Raw genomic sequence first — 20,261 nt, 5'->3', positions numbered from 1 at the left:
CAAATTGAACCTTTGCATGTTGTCGATGCCTTGCCACTTGGCTGTACTCCATACATTCAGGTTCAGGTCGGCGCCTGGGGGAGGGGAGAAGCAGGTCTCGAAGAACAAGCCATGCAATTAGGGATATAGCAAGCAAGGTTCTCCCCTACTACAACAAGCTCCCAACTCTACTCTAATAGAAAGAAATGGTAAGCTCCCAGCTCTATTTGCTCGCCAGCTTTTCTTTGGAAACTCAATAGAGTGAAGAGTTCTCACAGGGAAACATCAAGTTCCCTGCCCGCTTATAGCAGAGAGAGTTCCGCTTGTTTTGTTTCTTTTGAACTTTAAGCTTGGTCAATGAAATAAATGCAATCACTCGATTTTACATTCAATAATGGTCAAGATTAATTATGATCACCTTGTACCAAAAGTAAATGGTTTCATTATATACTTTCCGTATATATATATATATATATGGAAAAAACTGGGATTAGCCCACTAGCTCATATGAACATATGAGCCCAACGGCTCAGATTGAATTTGAGTCTATTTGACTATCACGGATGTCTGGTAGTGTTTGAATTTTAATTTTTTTTTTACAAATCCAAATCACTTGAAATTTTAGGAGTGTGTTCATCAAAACTATTTGAATCTTCAAAAAATATCAAAAAAATATTTTCCATGAAATAAATTGAACAAAATACCCCCAATCATTTTTTTTTGCGAATAATTATATACATATATATATTTATTTATTAGGTGCGTTTTGATGAAAAGAACACGCGCCTAAAATTTCAAGTGATTTAGATTTGTAGAGAAAAAATTAAAATTCAAACACTACCAGACGTCTGTGTTCGTCAGATCGGCCCAAATTCAATATGAACCGTTGGACTTATACTATTCCATGAGCTAATGGACTCACGTAAGCTTTTTTTTTTTTTCTCTATATATATATATATATATATATATATATATATATATATATATATATATATATATATTGAACAGAAGCCATTGTTGTCACAAAATAAACACAACAAAAAATGGGGCAATTCCTAAACACTCTACACCCTCATGTAGGGTTGTGAATGGGTTGGGTTGACCCCGACTTGACTAGATCTAAGTTAGACTCGGAATACAATCAGGTCCCTGTACAAAAATAAAATTGATAAAAAATTAACTTATATTTCATAACTATAGTTGAAATATATTTACATGCATTTCATAATTGTATATATCCGTGTCGGGTTAACCTTGACCCTAGCCCGACATGATAGGGTCAAAGTTGAACCCAGTCAGGGCAACGCCAAGTTAGGTCCATTGCCTGAGTCCAGACCTAAACCCTCGCGTCGACATGTTGATTCGACCCCATTCCCAAACCTAGCTGCATGCTCCACTAAACTGGCTTATTGTAGATGGAGGCAAAATAGGTTGAGCCACCAAATTACCTATCGTGAATATGTCCATCTAAAATTTAGGGTCAAGTCTCTTTGATGCTTCTTAATTCGAATTCCCAAAACGGAAAAAAGGACAAGGTATTAGTGGTCTTTATTTCATTTGGATTTCCAAACCAAAATGTATTCGTCCCTCATAGGTTTGTTAATTAGGAAATTCTAAAAGGAAAACCAAATGACTTTGTTAATTACAAAATCTTAATTCGAATTCCCGAAAAAGAAAAAGGACAAGGTATTAGTGGTCTTTATTTCATTTGGATTTCCAAACCACAATGTATTCGTCCCTCACAGGTTTGTTAATTAGGAAATTCTAAATAAATAAAAAAAAAAACAGATGACTTTGTTAATTAGAACGTTCTAAAAAGAAAACAAAATGACAAAAAGCAAGGTATTTTGGAATACCTTTTTTAAACATGGTTTTCTCTCTCTCTCTCTTGTGCTCGATCCTAGGACACATTGGAGCTAAACGGTAAGAGCTACCATTGCACCATGAGAATCAGCAATGTTAATGTGCAACCATTAAATTATTTGAAGCAAAGGCCGTTGATCACCAAACCAACAAATGCAAAATATTTTTCACTCAATCCTTTTTATTATGGAAATTTAACTAAGATGTAGTCGCTTTCTCTCTCTCAATAAGATGTAGGAATAGATAGGATGGATGGGTGTGGTTTCTAAAAGGCATCAATTTTAAACAAAGCACGGTGGACCTCCTGATCTTGTTGGAAGATGCAGTTTGGTCAAGAAAAGTTTGATTATGGTATGAAGGCCTATTTCTACTTTTAACTATGAAATTGGAAGCTTCAAAACTAGTGTGAATTGAACGGATCTATAAATATTAGAAAATTTTGAAAATGAAATGTCCAGAATATTATATAACAAAATGTATTGTTTTTAGGACTTGAAATCCTTTTTTATCGTATGTATACATATGGAATTCGACATAATTAGTTGGATGGATTTTCACCATTAAAACAGCCCTTTTTTAGTGGTACTTCGTTATGCCTCTACCCTTATAATATAAAGTTGACTCGTAATATAAAACTTTTTCCCTATTTATTTGATCAATAATGTGGAATCGAACGGTTGGAGTAGTTGGAAATTTCAAGAAATTTGCATTAGTGAAGCCATTTTTTGTGAAGCTTACTTCATTCGATCAATTTTTATCCAATTCTAAATTCGTTCCCACGTACCCCACAAAATCCAAAAAATATGAAATCCGATGTGTTAAAAGGAGCAAATTAAAAAGGACTAGTTATTTTTTTTTTCTTTTGTGGACTTTATTTCATTTTGGATTTCCTAACTACAAATAGTATTTTCTTTGAGATTTTCTAATTAGAAATTAAGAAAAGGTTTTATAATTAGAATTTTCAAAAAATAACCTGCAAAATCCTAAAATATGAAAACCGAAAAGGACAAGTTTTATTTTTAATTTATCTTGCGGACTTTAATTGGTTTGGATTCCCTAACTACGATAGAGTATTCTCTGGGAGGTTTTCTAGTTAGAAATTTCAAAAAATAGGAGGTCTTCTAATTAAAAATTTCAAAAAACAGAAAATAAACAAAGAAGCAAATGACAAATAGCAAGGTATTTTAGAATACCTTTTTTTGGCCTTCTTTCCTCTCTTGCTCTTGCTCGATCCTGGGCCACACTGGGACCTTCAATGTAAGCACTACCAATGGGCAACACATATCAGCAAATGCAAAAGTGCGCCCTTAAATACTTATGGGTGCGGTTTCTATAAGGTTGAAACCTTAAATAATTCAATTAAGGCGTACCTCCAAATTGTATCATAACATGTAATTTTGTTGTAAAATATTCTTAGGATTATCTTAAAATCTATTTTAATATCTAATTAGAAAATTCTAAACTCCAAAAATGGTTAAAATCAAGGAGATCTATAAACATAAGGAACTCTTCAAAAAGGACGATCAAACGGTGAGTGGCTCTCTTGATCAAAATTGGACGGCTAGATGGTAGGGGAAACATAGATCTTCTATACTTTAGGGAAGTATGGAAACCTTTCCCAAAACTAAATAGCATGCTTTATGTGCTTGAAAAAGAATAACGTCACAGGAACGCAGCCGTCTAATTTTTTAGTACAAGATATGAGAATAAAAAATCCAGAAATCCAATTTTTTCTTTTTGAAAATATTCATCTAGTAATTCTTAGGTGGATCCTAAAAATTCAGATAAAAAAAATTCCCCTAACTAACTCTTTTGCTCAAAGGAGTTAATATAACACGACAATATTTTTTTGGGAAAATTCTGTTTATATTCGTTATATTTACTGTTATTACGAAAGTACCTTTTAGTTTCCGTTATTACGCATACATTCGTCTTTTCAATTTTATAACTATTTTTTTTTTAAAAAGACGTAACTGACCATTTTCGAATTTTCAAAAATAAACAAGGAGCTGAATTCGGTTTTTTAAAAATCGAAGTATTCAAACCATTGGAATATAAGTCGAAAAAATGGATATTGTAGAAAGGGGCAAGTTCTTTTCGAAAACCAAAACGAATATTCAAACCATTTCAATATGTGAGCTGGCCACATTGAAAAACCGAAAATAAGTAGTTCCATCTTTTTTAAAAACATTGTTAAATAATAACGGAAATTAAAAAGTATTTTCGTAATAACAATAAATATAACGAATATATACATCATTTTTCTTTTTTTTTTTTATGAGTTTTATTAAAAAAAAACCAAACAAACCAAGCGATTAGACGGGAAAAATTTGAAGGAGAAATTTTTTTTTAAAATATAGTATGAAAAAGCCGGTATTAGCGACAAATGTCAAAAGCTCGGATATTTTAAAATATCCGACAAATGTGAAAAGCGAGGTTATTTTAGAATACCTCATATTCATCTGCTTTCTCTCTTCCCCTCCCTGCTCGATCCTAGGACGCAATGGAAGCACATGTTTGTGACAACCGATAGGCCACAAGGATAAGCAATGTGCATTTGCACCCTTAAATTATTTAACGTTAAGATTATTTCCTAGCCAAAGTCCAACAAATGTAAAATATTTCTCATCGTCCTTAAGTGAAATTCAAATAAGATGGTGCACCCTCTCTCTGGTAAGAAATAGGAAAGATAAAAATAGTAAGATGGGATTTTTTCGGTTCTTTTTTTATGTAATAAAGAAGAAAAGGAAGCGGAAAAGAGGAAAGATTTTTTAAAATGAAAAAGTAGTCAAGGTTATATTATTATATGTAAGAGGATAGGTTGGGAGTGTGCTATTGATGTGTGATCATGTAACTTTTTTTTCAATTAATTAAGGTTGACTACAGGAATCTTGATTTTCAATTCAGATACATGAATCTAGGTTTCCAATTAATTGGGGTGTGCTATTGATGTGTCCGAAGTTCAAAAGAAATTTCTTAAACTTCTAAAATATGTTTGAAAACTATGAATTGGATTTTAGTTGCATTTTGATAATTTCCTCAATATTTTAATTTTCTTTTTCATATTTCACCCAATATACGGGTGGAGAAAAGCGCCAACTCATAATACCTCACCCATCTTTTGGGAGGTAAAATAAATTCCAACTAGTTCAAGTATTTATTATATCTTGCAACTTCTAGATTAATATGACGTAAATTTTTTGCAAATTAAATTAAAAAGAAATTATCGTAAACATATTTTAATTTAAGTTTAATTGAAAAAAGATCCTAAATTTTTGTTTATCTCGTTTACACTCTTTTTCTTTATTTTCGGATTTTTTTTATCAAAATGATATTCACGGTAGTCTGTAATAGTTAGTACATATTATATTATCATAATACTGAGGGTATTTTATACGGTATTTAAGTATGTAAACGTAAACTAACTATTATTCGTCATTTGAAGTACCGTAAATACTAACTCATATTATACGGTACTTAAAATGCTATAAACCCTTTTCTTATTATGCTTATATTTATCTCTTTCATTTTTAATTTTTTTTATGTTTATCTATTCTTTCTCTCTTTTTATTTTATTTTAATATTTATCTTTTCTTTCTTTCTCTAATTGTTTTTATCTCTTATTTCTCCCTACAATTTCATTATCATTTCTTTAGATAGATCATGTCATATGTTTGGCATAGCTGGAGTCAGTGTTTGATTACTAAGACGAACCAATTTGGATACGGTGAAATATCCCAGTTAGAAAGAGAAAAGATTTAGAAAGAGAAAGAAGAGATAAAAAAGATTTAGAAAAAAATTAGAGATAAATATTAAAAAAATTAAATCGAGAAATAAGAGATAAATATAAAAAGAAATAGAAATGAAATAGATGAATACGAGAAAAACGTTTACGCAATTTTAAGTGAAAAAAAAAAAAAAAAGAAACAAAAGAAAAGAAAAGAAGAGGGAGTATAAACGAGATAAACAAAAATTCGGCGTTTCCTTAAATTAAGGTATCCCTAAATTAAACTCAGCTCCATTTATAAGCAACTTTCAAACATATTGCTTTATTCCAACGATCTTTTATGTCTCCTCCGTCAATAAAGTATGTGCAGTTTGGGCACGTTCTCTCTTTAAATTTATCTTTTTTGTCGCAAAATTTGAACACCAAAGGTGAGTTCCTTGACTGTGATTCATTTTCTCTGCAATTTTTTTTTATGTATTCTCTCTGCAAAAATTTCAGATTATATTTTCATTGCAGCACTTTAAGATCTCTGCAAAGTATAATCTTGAAGCTCTGTTGCAGTCTATGTAGTTTGCTCCGTTATTTAGGATTTCAATAAGGGTTTTGTGCGATTCTGTTTTCTGCAAATGCTAAATGGTGAAGCTAAGTAGTAACTTGTGATGGATTTTGTTTTCTCGGACGGTCAAGAATTAAATTTGTAATTTGGTTGAATTCATGGATAAGTGTCTTTTATTTAATGACTGTTTATAAATGCTGAAAGTGAATGCCTTTGGCTTCATTTTGTTTGTCTGCAAAATTTGTTGGTGAGGCTTTCTTGTTGGTTTTATTTGTGGATCGCCATCTTTTATTTGTGGAGTGCTTAAGTTGGGGTGTTGCTTTTCAGCTTGGGCTTTCTTTGCTCGCACGGACCACTAACTTGTATTCGGTGGAGTAGTTCAATTAGGTCTTGTATGAATCCATGGATCATCAAGAAGAGAGAAAATTCAAAACGAATACATTAAGGAGAATTTAGCTATTGCTTAAATAGGCGATAAGATGAGAAAAAATAGTCTTAATTGGGCTGGCCATCTGCCAGACCCAATACAACACCGTCAAGTGGAAGGCTCAAAAAGGAGTTGGAAGTAGTGAGAAAAAGATACAAAGACTTATTACCTCAGGGACCCTTGATAGAACAAAATGAAGGACTAGGATCGTTCAGCTGGACCATAAATAGTTGTGAAAAGGCTTGATGATGATGATGATAATGAATTCATGGATCATTATCTTCTTCTTTGGAGGAATCCAATTGGGTTTTTTTTTTGTCACGGGTTAGCATCTTCAATGGTTGTAGGCATTCAAATAGGTATTTCTAAACAAGATTTGTGCTTTCTCATAGGTTTGCTACTCATTATAAAAGCATGTTATTGATCATGTAAAATTAAGATTTTCTTTGATTTTATGTTTTGCTTAACACAATGTTCTGCTCTTTCCATTATGGTTTCCTTGGTAGAGTTCCCATTTTTAATGTGAAATATTCTCTGAAATGTATTTTAGACGCCACTTTGTTAAGTTTGCTTTGAATTTGTTATGCAGTCATCTGTAATGGATTCATAAACAGTATTGCCAAGTTCATTTAATTACTTTATTCTCGATGAGGATAACTAAGTTCACAAAGTTGGGGATCTCCTTCCGAAAAGACCCTGTATAAGCTAGATATCGTGTTGTTTAATTTTGTGGAAGCACGTAGTATGTCGAACGATCCGTGCTTCGAACGTCCTCTCTTTGGTGGTGCCATTTCAAGTGCCTTCCCCAATAGGTTCCAGGTTAGTGCCTCCTCATTCCATGCAACTTATTAAGTTTTCTTAGTTGTTGTCTACACTGAAAATGGATTATGATTTCTTTGACATTGAAGGATGTAAGCAACATTCGTCAAGTTCCAGATCATCAGGTGAGGTTCAAATTCTGTTGTATGTTTCTCCTTGATCATGACATCCCGTTGTGTTGATGTCTTTATTTTTGGGGTTGGGAGGCTGGAAGGGAGGGAGGTGGGGGCGGGGATTTTTTGCATTTTTGGGGGCGGGGGGAATGGGGCGCATGTGGGGAGGAGGCAAGAGAGAGGGTGCTGAGAGTAGTTTGAATTTGTTGAAGCTATTAGCTGATAAATTGATGACTTTGTGTTAATTTTTAAGGAGGTGTTTGTGGACCCTAACCGCGATGAGAGTATAATATTTGAGCTTTTAGACCTGAAAAGAGATGTGGAGGACAGTGGAAGCGCTCTTTGGTTTCTTCAGGACCTTGCCACCGAGCAAGATGCAGAAGGAAGCCTGGTAACTAATATAATTCTCTCCATATATAACTTGATGCTGCTGAGAGAAAGTATACTATAATTCAATGAACTACGGAGCATAGTAATTTAAAACCTAGACTGTGGTCGGGACTCGCTAGGGCCCCGAGCAGGCTGGTCGACCCAGCCAAGTCTTAAAAAAATTAACGAATAAACCTTGGGATTCGTGACTCGCTCGAGTCCGAGTAGGACACAGTGAGTTCTAAAACACCAATGGAGAACTATATTCCATTAAGGTCATTGGTGTCCAATAAAATGATGGATGGTAATAGACAGGGTCTCACAGCATGACACATGACCCAACACTGGGCTCACTCTCTCTTCATCCGGTCCATGATGACTCCACTGCCATATGGTTTTCCATATCCCATCAGGTTTTAGCATGTTATTCCTCCAGCTTATATACTCTTCGGTTAGAATTGGTCTTTTGGTTCACTTGGACTCATGCGGTATATCTATTGTGTAATTTGCAGCTTTAAGTATCATCACATCTTTCAGGAATATGTTATTCTGTGGATTAGTCAATATATTAGACTTCTAGTTACTCGACATGAACAATTTTCTTTAACATGATTTCCATATGAACCCAAAGAAGGAAAAGAAAAAAATTGAATTTGTCTGTGGTATCTTTAGTTCTTGCTTCTATCACCAGTATTTTGTCCATAGTTTATTATTGGGTTTTTGATTGATATGTGCAAATAAGTATAATTTTTTTTAAGTGAGCATAGCATAATGTAAAAATTTATGCTTTGTCTGGTCATGAAATAAATAAATTACTTTCTTCTATTCATTCACATTCCCCTCTCTTACACTTTATTCGGGAAAGATGGTTAACTGATGTTGCGTTCATTCTCTTTACAAATATAGCTTCCATTTATATACAAGCTGACTAAGTGCCTGTTCAGATCCTAGATTTTGCACCACTCTATACTGATTACATGGCTTAATTGATGGAGATATCTGTGCTTCTAAATAACATCGCTGGAGTGCTATTTTCTAACTTCATTTTATGTTTAAGCTGCATTCTAACTTTATTTGAATTATGCACTAGGTGATAGAGCATACTGGTACCGTGGAACCTCGAGAGCTGCAGCATAATGATTTGCAAGCAGTTATCACTACTGCTGTTGGTCAAATGGTAACACTCTTAGATCTACCTTTTCATTTTTCGTCACATTTTCATTTATCGCCAATCACTCGTAAAAAAGCATCGTTTCCTCTATGACTCTATGTGTGATGTCAACTTGCATACTTTTAAATGAATATATACTTATCTGTCCCTCTAAATCCAGCTTATATGCTTAGCACATCATGTTGTTTAACATGTATGAGCTAATCAATTAGCTTCCTTTTCATCCTTCTTTGTGCTTTTTCATTATTTGACTTGGTTTCTCTTGTGAGTTTTTCTGCTTTTTGTATAATGTCTGTGAGGTTTGAATTTTTTTTTTGTTTTTTTTTGTTTTTTCAATTTTATCATACTTAATATTTGCCTGCTGTGTGTGTATACATTTCATGAGTTCACATTTCCTTAGTCTATCTTTGTGGGATTGATTTGCACAGGCCATTTCCAAAGGACGACAAGGAAGAGAAGCACAAAATTTAGTGAGGGTAAGTGTGCCACCTTTTTGTATCCCTTGTAGTTTTATCTCCCTTTATTTTTTTTCTTGAGAGAGTTGATGTAGTGCTATTTCCATGATCAGCTATACAATTGTGCAGGTTTATCTGGCAAATTTGCGCCTTAAGCAAGTGGCTACTGATGTTCTCATCACTGCATATGAACCTATTATAATCAAGTAAGATGGTGGATTTGCTCATAGGAGCAATCTTGAAGCTTATGATTCGTGCTTGTTCTGTTTGTGGTACACTGCATCTGCTATTCTTTTAAAAAATTTACCTACTGATAGCTCCAAATGCACATTTTTTTTGAGTTTCAGTTATATAGGAATCAGTGAAAAAATATGTAAATATAGGCATACTCAAGTTTATATAATAAGGAGTGAAATAATTTGAAAATTTAATGCTTCTGTTAGATTAATGAAGTCTTTGTGGGTTACAGTTCTGTTTGAGAATTGTGGTTAACAATGACTAGAATAAAGAAATGAAATTCTGATGCCCTGACACAACCATGGATGTGACTATGCCATTGATTTTCTTTTATGACTCTACACATGTTCTCGAAGTATTAAACATTTAGAACCGAGTTTTATGTATATATGTATCATGGTCGGGTACACTGTCTTGGCTGTGCTGATACAAGGTGATTAGGATACAACGAGAAATCCATTGTGGAGATTTTGAGTTATAGAACCTGGGTTTGCACTCTATGCACAATTCTATCGCTTGTTTGGGGAGATATGAAATTGTACTCTGCATTAGGATATTATCAAATGCACTAACCAGCAGATAAATTAGTAATAGTTACAATCAGGGTTTTAAAACCTGTAATCGGGTCCCCGTTGCCCCTCCGGTGGGCTGGTTCAGAATTGCCAGCTCGCACCAATCCGGCGGCCAAAAATAAAAATAAAAACGCAAAAAAGAAAGTACAAAAAATAGAAAGCTATGCATTTTTTTTTCAGATATATATTTATTTATGGCCTCTTTTTCCTCTTTGTCTTTCAGAACAAATTATTTAAATTTGGGGCCATGCCTCTAAGGCCAACTGGTCAGTCCGGCCTGTTTGCACCCCTAGTGGAATCAAAATCAAAATCGTTAAATGAAAATCAAACTTCAGAGTAGCATTTGTATAAAAAATACTGAAAAAATCAGTTTTTTCATAAGTTTGAGCTGCTGATTTATGAGATAGGGGGTTTGATGCAAAACTCTTTGCTAGGGATATTATAGATCTTCGAGAGAAAAATGCGATAGTACAAATTTAAGAGAAATCAGAGGAAGAACTAGACAGCAATATCAATAATGGCAGATTAGATGTAAAAATGGTGGCAAACCCACCAAATCTGATCTTGATATTTTGACATTTCCAGTTTTGATACCAAAATTTTGTTAGTAGATGAATGAGAGGAACAGTTTGATACAAATGTGAAAGAAATGGTGAAAAGACAAGAGAAATGGAAAATTATCAATTTCAGTATAAAATCAGGGATGATTCTTGATTTCATAAGGGACTCGGCCCATTAATCTAGATTGGGTGATTCCGATATGGATAAGTGATTTTCAAAATGCTGGTTACAATGCATTCTCTTGCATAATTGTGCCGTGTTGATTGATTAATTTTGTCGTGGACTCATGGATTGAAACTCGAGATTTGCTAAATCTTGAGTTTGTGAATTATTGGGATTCTTCTGTGGGCTCTCCCTCTCCTGAAATCTTCAAGAGAGATTTCTCATGAGATGGGAAATCGGCGTCATTACCTTCCAAGATATGAAGCCCATTTCCATGAGAGGCTGCTACTTTGTATAGCCATGTGAACCTCGGGTACTTTCTTACCTGCCGCTTTCCCACACGAATATGGGAGAGTGATGCTCCGGCAAGAAATCTTTCTCCCAGGGAAATTTAATCTGCCCATGTTCTCCCTCTCTCCGTCAATTTGATTTCCTTTGGCAATATTCAAATATCTCGTTCTTGGTTGGTTAATTTTCTCGCGCGTGTTTATTTATCAGCCCGCTCAGTGAAAGTGCGAGAACAGTTGGAGCTGGTCCTGCTGCATCAGCTGCACAATTCGGGTGCATGCCTGCATTCGACGTCTTCAAACTTGCAGTTCCAAGCTTTAAGGTCCACGACTGGAATCTCTTTAAGGGTTAACTCAGTATGGAAAAATGGCCCATGCTAAGTGATCTGCGTTTGGAGAAGACGATACAATCTGATAAATGGTTAACTCAGTCAGTCATTCATTTTTTAGGTCATGTGTCTTTTTATTTTTTCCCAGACATGAGTTGGAAATATGGCAGTCAGTCACTCATTTTTAGGTTTTCTTTTTATTTTTTTCCTCTCAGATGAGTTTGTAAATATCGTTGGTGATGCACATTTTCAGTTGAATCTTATTTTATGTCTACATTGAATTCCTAGTGAAAACTGGAAAAGGACTAAACGTCAAATTTTGTTTACTTTCTATGGTTTTGATCGTGTCATTATTTTTTCCTGTATTTGATTACTTTTTCCTTGTTGATTGGTTATTTTTGTCTACTACTAGATGCGTATCATACAAACATCGCCTTTCACAAAGAAAAAAAAAATCATAAAAAAACATGCTAGATGTAACTGAAGAGAGAGGGAGAGAGATTCTAGGAAGAAAAAAATAACATAAATTATGGAGAAATGAGTGAAATATATAGAGATGAGAGAGGTACAGGGGGAGTGAAGGTACTTGGTCTGACTGGGTTGTACCATAGAGTTGAAATATAGAGAGGGAGAGAGAAGCAAGCTAAACTACCATTTGGTTGTGAACCAATTTGAGAGAGAGAGAGAGAGAGAGAGAGAGAGAGAGAGAGAGGGGCTACCAATTTTCAAAAGGGTAAGGTATGTATAGGGTTCCCACTTTGGACTGAATATGTTAGGTGCACCTCTAAATTTCGGCAGATGTGGTTTCCATGTCGGAAATTTTAAGATGGTTTGAAAAATCCATGCTTTAATTAAATAATTTAAGAATTCAAAAACAGTATAGATCAGGTAAAATTTATAAAATATTTGAAAATCGTAAAATTAGATGGTTCAGGTAACTTGTTATAAAATATATTATTTTTAAAATATTTTTTATTTATTTTAATACATGTCGAGGTTGAAATGATCAATCGAAAAGTTTTCCAATTTAAAAGAATGCTTTTCTACTTATTTTTTACATCCGCCTTAGTTGTCGCATGAGGTCTTAATCTTATCTAAACTTTTCCTTTCTGAAAAAGTCCAGGTGGTCCAACATTTCCAACTCAAAAAGATTACTTTGACTTGGCCAAGAAGGGAACAATGATTTGAACACCTCACCTTTCCTTGACAATAATAAATTAACTCCTAATTAACTCAAGAAAATCTTGTTCCTTAATGCACACCGGTTTCCAAAACTGCCCCTGATTCTGTGAAAGTGACCAGTCCTCTCTAAGGACAAGATGATGTCCTCCTCTACAATTCGTCACATTTTCATAGTACCCGTACAAAAAAACCCAGAGTTCATGTTCTAGAGAGAGAGTGGATTTCCAAAAATGGAGGATTTTGAGGGGGCCACTAATTCCCTCTCAAAACACAAATAGGCAAACAAGCTCTTGAGGAATCATGTTCTCTCACATGTGTGTATGTCTTAGTGTTGAGTGAAAATTGGTACTCTTTCTTTGTCAATGTAGAAATTGCATTTAATTCATTCAAAAATTGAGGAAAATGATGTTCGTTTCCCAATGTAGAGACTTCTTTTAATTTATAAACTGAGGCTTTTTTTTTCTAATGTAGAAATCGCATTTAGTTTAAAAAAACTGCATTCAATTCATCCACCCAAAAAAATTTGCCTTTCATCCACCCCAAACAAATAAATGTGCATTTAACCTTAAAAAAACCCCTCTCTTTGTTTCTACTCTTGTTATGAGTTATGACAACCCTGCTTGCCTTTAGTTCTTGGTATAAAAGCAATAAGGATTTCTCCATGGATTTAAACACGTTAATATATGGATACAAGTGCATCAAGTGTCTTAAGAAAACGGTCTAGGCTCTCCAGAAAATTCTAACTGCATGAATGAGTGATTAAAATATTGGTGAACCGACTAAAAATCACCCGAGTTAATTTAGTTTTTGGGAATCTTCAATTTTTGTCAAGGAATAACCTGAGTTGTCTAGTACGATAGAGACTAAGGTAATTTTCACATTTTAAGTAATTGTTTTTGTATCTCTTATGTTTTTTCCTTTTAGAGCCGACACATTTGAATAAACAAGCTTGACTCGCCTTGGGGAGTGCCTGAGTCGGCAACTCGATTCAGGGTTTTTAAAGACTTGTATGGAAGGTGAGGATAAATGTTATGATAAGTACAAATGAAATGAAAGGGAGAAGATACTTACCAAAAACAGAGAGGGAAAAGATCTTTGTGAATTGTGGGGCTAAGAAAATTCAATCGCATAGACTTGTCTTTAAGATTTTATTTTAATTAAGTTGCCAAGATTTTCAAAACACGAGGTCATGTCAAACTTTGAAATTTCAATGAGATGGCTAAAATACCCACAATATCCTCCAAATCCAACTCATAACACTATATGGAATATGATAGGGCCCATATTACAATAGGAAATATGTAGTCCTTATATCCCTCCAAGAAATGGAAGGGCCATTGAAAGGAATTTAGAACCAGCCATTTTGTTCACGTCACTTCCGTGAGGGTCTCACTCTCCCTCCATTACCATTCATCAACTGGCAAGACAACTAGACGTAATAACAAGTCCATTTTATAATAAAAATTCTAGGGCTGACAACGGGTCAGGCTTGGCTGGGCCAGCTTTAGCCTGAGCCCGGCCCTAGCGCCCATGGGGTTGGCCCAAGCCCAGCTTTGCCTCTATGTCGGCTGGGCTAGGCGGGTTTAAGCCAAAATTTATATTGTACAAATAAGGTGCATTTGAAAGTTCCATCGGAAAGTATTGTTTCAATGTTGAAAAACCCTATAGTTGATCCATGCGGGCCACGATAATATACATATATAATAACCTATCGAGACTATGTATTTTCAAAAAATTTAAGTGTATATAGATCTACTTGATTTACACATTTTTTAACTTTAAATTTCACAATTCGGTATGAAAATAGATTTTTAGACCATTGTAAGTACTTCTAACACCTGAACTCCATCCTCCAGCAAGATTTATTGGTGCATTCTACTTTGATTATTTAAGGTTGATACCTTATACAATTTGCACCCTTCTTAGAACCCTAAATATTGAGTATGTGACCTATTTAACTTAGAAACCAACCTAAAGCAAAAAAATTCTAAATACACACCTCATGTCCGCTAGAAAAAAAAATACCTTAGAACCAAACACTAAAAACCAATTTTAAGAAATTCAAATCTAAGTATTCATGTGCACAAAATCCTTTTTGTTCTCTTAAAACACTCATCTTCTAACCCTAAAGTGGACACAAAATCATCCTGATTTTCTCTTAAAATACACAATTGTTAATCCCATAGCAGACCCCAAAAGTTCACTTACCTAAGTAATTAGATCAATTATTTGCTTCCTAGGGACCATAACATTCGCTCAATCCTATCCATGATGAGGTGGATTATAATGTACCTATCAATTTCCCCACACCATGCTATTCTCCAAGTCTTTCCAATATATGTTAGGGGTATAATTTGGAATTGCATGGAGAATCGTTATCTTTTTACCCCGACAAGCCCAACCGTGTTAGGGTTTTTCTATGTTATCCGACATACAATTGGTCAGCCCACCCACGATATGACATGACATCCCCATTTTAATTTGATGACGTCAGCCCTAGATGGAGTAGTGGTCTGCTAAGGGTTCGTGACGTCGGCCCTAAGAATCGCCGGCCTGAGAGATACCAACTGTAAAGATGACGTGGCAAATGTCGATGACGTGGCACTGTCGAGCCACCAACCGCCAGATGTCCACCGAAGTTGAGACGGACATTCCCCTGACAACTGGCCTATGGGACCCACGCGTAGGATAAAATTACCTAATTACCCTTTCATTTTTTTCATTCTGAAAAGTTTGTATCCACTTTTTACATGAAATTAATGGAAGCCGATGGGTGACGGCTTGTGTCGTGCTAGTGGTATATGAAATGGATTCTCCAGGCTATATAAGCCATTGTTTCTGGTTTTCGAGCTGTAGTTTATTGGTATATTTGTTGTAATAAAAAATTACATATGTTAGAACCTACATCGGCTTTCGAGTTAACGAAAACAAGCAAAAAAAAAAAGATGCACGTAAACACAACAGCTTTTGCGCTAGCTGTTGTTTGTTGCAAAAAAAAATGAATGGTGCAATCCAAGCCTACAAGGGACGGTTGAAAAATACTATTGAAAATATATTATTAAGGCTTTTTGTCAAATAGGTGGTGACAATTATCTTTTATCTTTAGCTGTCGACATGAATCAGGCAGGAATTGGGATGTCACTTCTTGTTCTCATAAATTTGTTGCCTCAGATTACATTTGACACAGGAATGAAACACTCCAAGCTCCTTGAATTCACGTGTGATGATAAAGGGCATTACAACTTTCCTAAATTAAAGATAAACCATCTTCTTATAAAGAGTCCTAGTACTTTTTTTTTTTTTTTTTTTGAGCTCAAGCTCGTGAAATTTGGTTTCATGAGATATTGGGTTTTTGTAACAACTTGAAATCGAACCTGTAACAGTTACCTACAGCTGATTCCATAATAGATTGAAAGTGCCCTAGAATGCTCTTTAGGTTTTTTTTTTTTTTTTGGTCTTTAAATTAAGAAAAAAGAACCCATGAGAACCAATGGGAATTAGTTATATTTGCATCTGCTCCGCGATTTTTAAAACATTGAGTAAAATATATTGGAATACTTAGTACACACTATTTTGTATGAATCTATAACATATAATACCCAAGAAAAAAAGTACTTGAACTTTGGGTGCTAGAAGATGGTGCATGTAAGGTGCGATGATTTGCTGACATATGGTTGAGATGGCATGTTCTTTCTCTAAAATCTAGCCTTCCCTTTAGGGGAGTGGTTCATCTCAACCGTGTGGTGTTAAAACAGGACGATCAAAGATGCATTCTGTAGTATGGTATCTAATATAAAAACAACTAATTTCCAAATGAGACTTTTTGACATTTTGTCTTGTCATTCGCCAAAGTTTGATGGAAATATGGCAACAGAAATAGGGAAATAGCATCATTTTCAAGGAGGAAGTTCATTTTTTTAACAAGGAAATAAAATAGAGGAGTTTATGCTTCGTAGCATAGCAATGATAATGGTATTCTCTACTTTTTCGTGAGTAGTATTGATAATGGTTGAAGCATCCCAAAAATAGGAATCGGGTGCAGACACAGGAACTGCCAAACCGAGTTTGGTATTCGTTTCTTCGATCTGAAAATCTCAGAACTCCTGTTGAAAAAAACAGAAAAAAAACGGAAGAAGATAATATAGAAGAACAACCCGAGGCTGAAGAGTCTTTGAACTAGGTGGTTCACTATAGTAAACGCCTAATCCTAGATAAATTAGAGTGACTCCCAGGTTCGGGAGTATCCACAATCAAGGTTAGTTCCGAACTGAGGCAATTCCGAATTGAGACGGCAATTATTTTGGTCCCTAATTGGAAGTTCAAACGCTGAGAGAGTGAGTTGCCTGGGCTAGGCCAGCTCTAGCACTGCCTAGCCCAATGTAGACTGACGTGGTTTCGGGTTAGGCCTGGCCTTTGGGCCTATCATGGCAAGAACAGGGTAGGTCTAGCCAAATACGATGACAGTCAAAAAACAAAAAAGAAAAAAGGGTCGGGCTTGCCGAACTAGTCCAAGCTTGGCCCTAGCCTAGGTAGGGGTGCAATGAGTTGGGGACCCAGACCAGAGTTGTCGGGTCCCAAGTCTAATCGGGTCCATTGCCACCCCTAAGTTTATGTGAGACATGTGGGCTATAATTATGAGTTCTTATTTTTTTATTTTTTTTGCCCTTTTTGTTTTTTTAGCATCATATACCCATATTATTGATAACATTTACAGCCTTGCACAACGTTTATGAATACCCACATATATCCTTACTATTTTACGTAATAACTAGAAATTCCCAAGAAACAAACATATTAGCAACATTTATGAATACCCACATACACTCGTATTATTCGGGTTAGGTGTGGCTGGACTCAGACTTGAACCCAGACCCTAATAGTATTTGGGTCCAGGTTTTACACCCTGACCCGACCTTTCAGGGGTTCCACTTGTCAGGTCCCGAGGGTCTGATCTGGTCCATTGCCGCCCCTAGGCCTAGGCCCCAACCAGCCTGGCTGGTTGCCCAACCCTTGGGTCACATTTTGTGGCTCATGCCATTGTTTAAAACTGGGCCAGATGCAGCCCCAACCCGGGTGAACGCATACCTCTCCTTTCTCTCTCTCTCTCTCTTTCTCTCAGTTTTGACAAGGTAAAATAACTCAAATGTAAAAGCATTCCCCACCCAAGAAAAGTTAGGAATTTGGGGTCGGACACAAGGACGATCTACGGTCTATGGTTCTAATCCCACCATACCCATAAAGAAGAAAGTTGGAAAGCCAAAGCAAAATATATGTCCTGAAGGGGGGTTAAAGATACCTTAATGGTTTTTCTGGTCCCATTTATCTCTGAGATTTAAAGGGGCTTCTGACCCAACATTCGTTTGTGGAGGTCTGAAAATTCCAGTTCAATTTGTCAAAGGGAGTCTATGATAATTAAAGCTGCATAACAGAAGGGGGCCACATGTGATATTTCAAAGTTCATGTCTGGCATGTTCCTCAGGGTGCATACAATATTTGTAGTCCCTCACGAAAATAAAAAACTTACTTGGGAGGACTTTTTTTATCTTAGATTTTGGGATCCACATTATAATCACCGATTGAGAAATTTTTAAATAAAAGAAGCAAAAAGTTTATGTAAGGTTCACACTTTAAAATGTAGAATTAAAGTGCACTTGTAAAATCCAACAAAAAATGTTGTTTTAAAGTTGGAAAAATATCTAATTGATCGTGTCCACATGGAGATGTATAATATGGAAAAAAATAGAGATTTCAAGTAATAAAAATAGTATATATTAAAATATAATATTTAGATTGTATATGTTTAATGCTATTATAGATATGCTTGATTTGTAACATTTTTGAAGTTTAAACATTTATATTTACAAATAAAAATAGATTGGCATGCCTTCCTAATAATTTTTTAAACCAGAATTGCATTCAGGACAAAATTTGGAGGTGTAACTTAATTAGATTATTTAAGTTTACCGCACCCAAAAGCAAAAAAGGGAATTTGAGGCGGATCCATCACCAGTAATTCGATCTCGATTGTTTGGGAAGAGAGTAGAGAGAGGCGCAACGGTCTTTCTTCAATGTCAAGATGCTATTATTTTATGGCATATAATGAGTGCCAATGAATTTTTTGGCTGAGTTTAGGAAGTTACATGGCCAACATTTAGGCTACTAAAAGTACTCGTAAATAGGGTTTTTTGAGGGAGTGAATGTATGATAACCTTTAGGCAATTTTATTAAGGTTGAACCGACTACCAACCTAGTCAGACATCCAGTTCATTCAAAACTGATTCAATTAGAAGACGTTTAAAATAAATAAGAAATAAGAATAATAACTTAAAAATATAAAATATATTGAAAAAATGCCCCACTTATGTTTTACTAGTCCGATCTATAAAAATCAATATGTTCAATTGGCCAAAACTAATTAAATATTAATTTTAACTGATTTTCAATGAAACCTAGTTTTTAGTTTGGACCCAAACTAGGTGCTTCTCAAACAATTTGGACCGGGCAATCCATTCTCATCTTGATAATATGCTTGCACACGTACGTACTTTTACATGTCTACCTACGAATGTGTACTTATATCGATACTACTACATGCCTTAGCATGCACTTCTTAGTTCTTACATTCTTAAATTATCTACATTTACATGTATAAAATAAGAGAAGTCACCTTTTTGCAGTTCTTTTTATCATGTAATATGATTTTCCATTATTTTAAATTAAATATATTTACATTTGGAGGATGGGTTGATTCTAACTTGGATATCTTGTAGGTAATCTCAAAAAGCAATTATTTGCCAGTTGCTTTGAAAAAGGCAAAAGTGCACCATTCACCTTTGCATGACTAACAATCAAAAGCAGATGGAATATTTGAGAAGTCAAGATATATCAATCCTCTAAAGTATATCATACTTTAGAGTTACTTTAGAATTGATGGAAATATATATCAATTTACTTTCGGAAAAAGTTACTTTAAAAAATTCATTAAAATAAAAATCTCATGATTGGTATGGTTTTAAGCAAAACATAACATTTTTCCATGGATGAAATAGATAGGAAAACATAGATTGAAAAATCCCATGATGTATGCTTTAAAATATCAATTAAAGTGAGTGTTGGCTGAGTATATATAAACTCTAGATAAATAGGTAAATAATCTGATTTTGAATATTTATATACTCAAAACCATAGTATGCATATGGGCCCGCGCAGGCCTTAAAGGCCAGGTTCGGGCATTATAGGGCTTGAATTTAAGGCCCGTTAGCTTAAGGGGCCAGGTATGGGCTGTGGTATTATGGCCTGTCAAAGCTCTATCTTATGCGTCCTTTAAATTAAAAGGTGAGGTTTTTATAAGGTGCCCATCATATACTGTACATATCTCTAAATTTTGTTGGTTGGAACATGCAGTTCTGGTCTCATAAACCTTTGATTGTTTGAAAATTCATGTTCAACTCA

At 34.9% G+C, this 20,261-nt stretch overlaps 1 protein-coding gene across 1 annotated transcript; it reads left to right on the top strand.

Moving 5' to 3' along the window:
* The first annotated feature begins 5,829 nt into the window (after positions 1-5,829).
* Positions 5,830-11,953, top strand: LOC18422297 (ran guanine nucleotide release factor, putative (Mog1/PsbP/DUF1795-like photosystem II reaction center PsbP family protein)). Its single transcript, XM_006827132.4, has 8 exons — positions 5,830-5,997; positions 7,142-7,371; positions 7,461-7,496; positions 7,738-7,875; positions 8,944-9,030; positions 9,453-9,500; positions 9,609-9,685; positions 11,510-11,953. The coding sequence occupies exons 2-8, from the start codon at positions 7,297-7,299 to the stop codon at positions 11,649-11,651; spliced, it is 603 nt and encodes a 200-aa protein (XP_006827195.1). The 5' UTR covers positions 5,830-5,997; positions 7,142-7,296; the 3' UTR covers positions 11,652-11,953.
* The last annotated feature ends 8,308 nt before the right edge of the window (positions 11,954-20,261 follow it).

Source organism: Amborella trichopoda, chromosome 4, assembly GCF_054954075.1.
Source record: "Amborella trichopoda isolate Santa Cruz 75 chromosome 4, AtrichopodaSantaCruz75HAP2 v2.0, whole genome shotgun sequence".
In the NCBI taxonomy this organism is placed as follows: domain Eukaryota; kingdom Viridiplantae; phylum Streptophyta; class Magnoliopsida; order Amborellales; family Amborellaceae; genus Amborella; species Amborella trichopoda.
The sequence above is the reverse complement of the archived record's forward strand: the minus strand, read 5'-3'. Positions and strand labels throughout refer to the sequence as shown.

Bases quoted from the DNA above. Each gene is read 5' to 3' on its own strand.
- LOC18422297 (XM_006827132.4), top strand. From the start codon at position 7,297: ATGTCGAACGATCCGTGCTTCGAACGTCCTCTCTTTGGTGGTGCCATT. The intron at 7,497-7,737 runs GTGAGGTTCAAA...TTAATTTTTAAG, and splicing joins GTCAAGTTCCAGATCATCAG to GAGGTGTTTGTGGACCCTAA. The intron at 9,501-9,608 runs GTAAGTGTGCCA...ACAATTGTGCAG, and splicing joins AAGCACAAAATTTAGTGAGG to GTTTATCTGGCAAATTTGCG.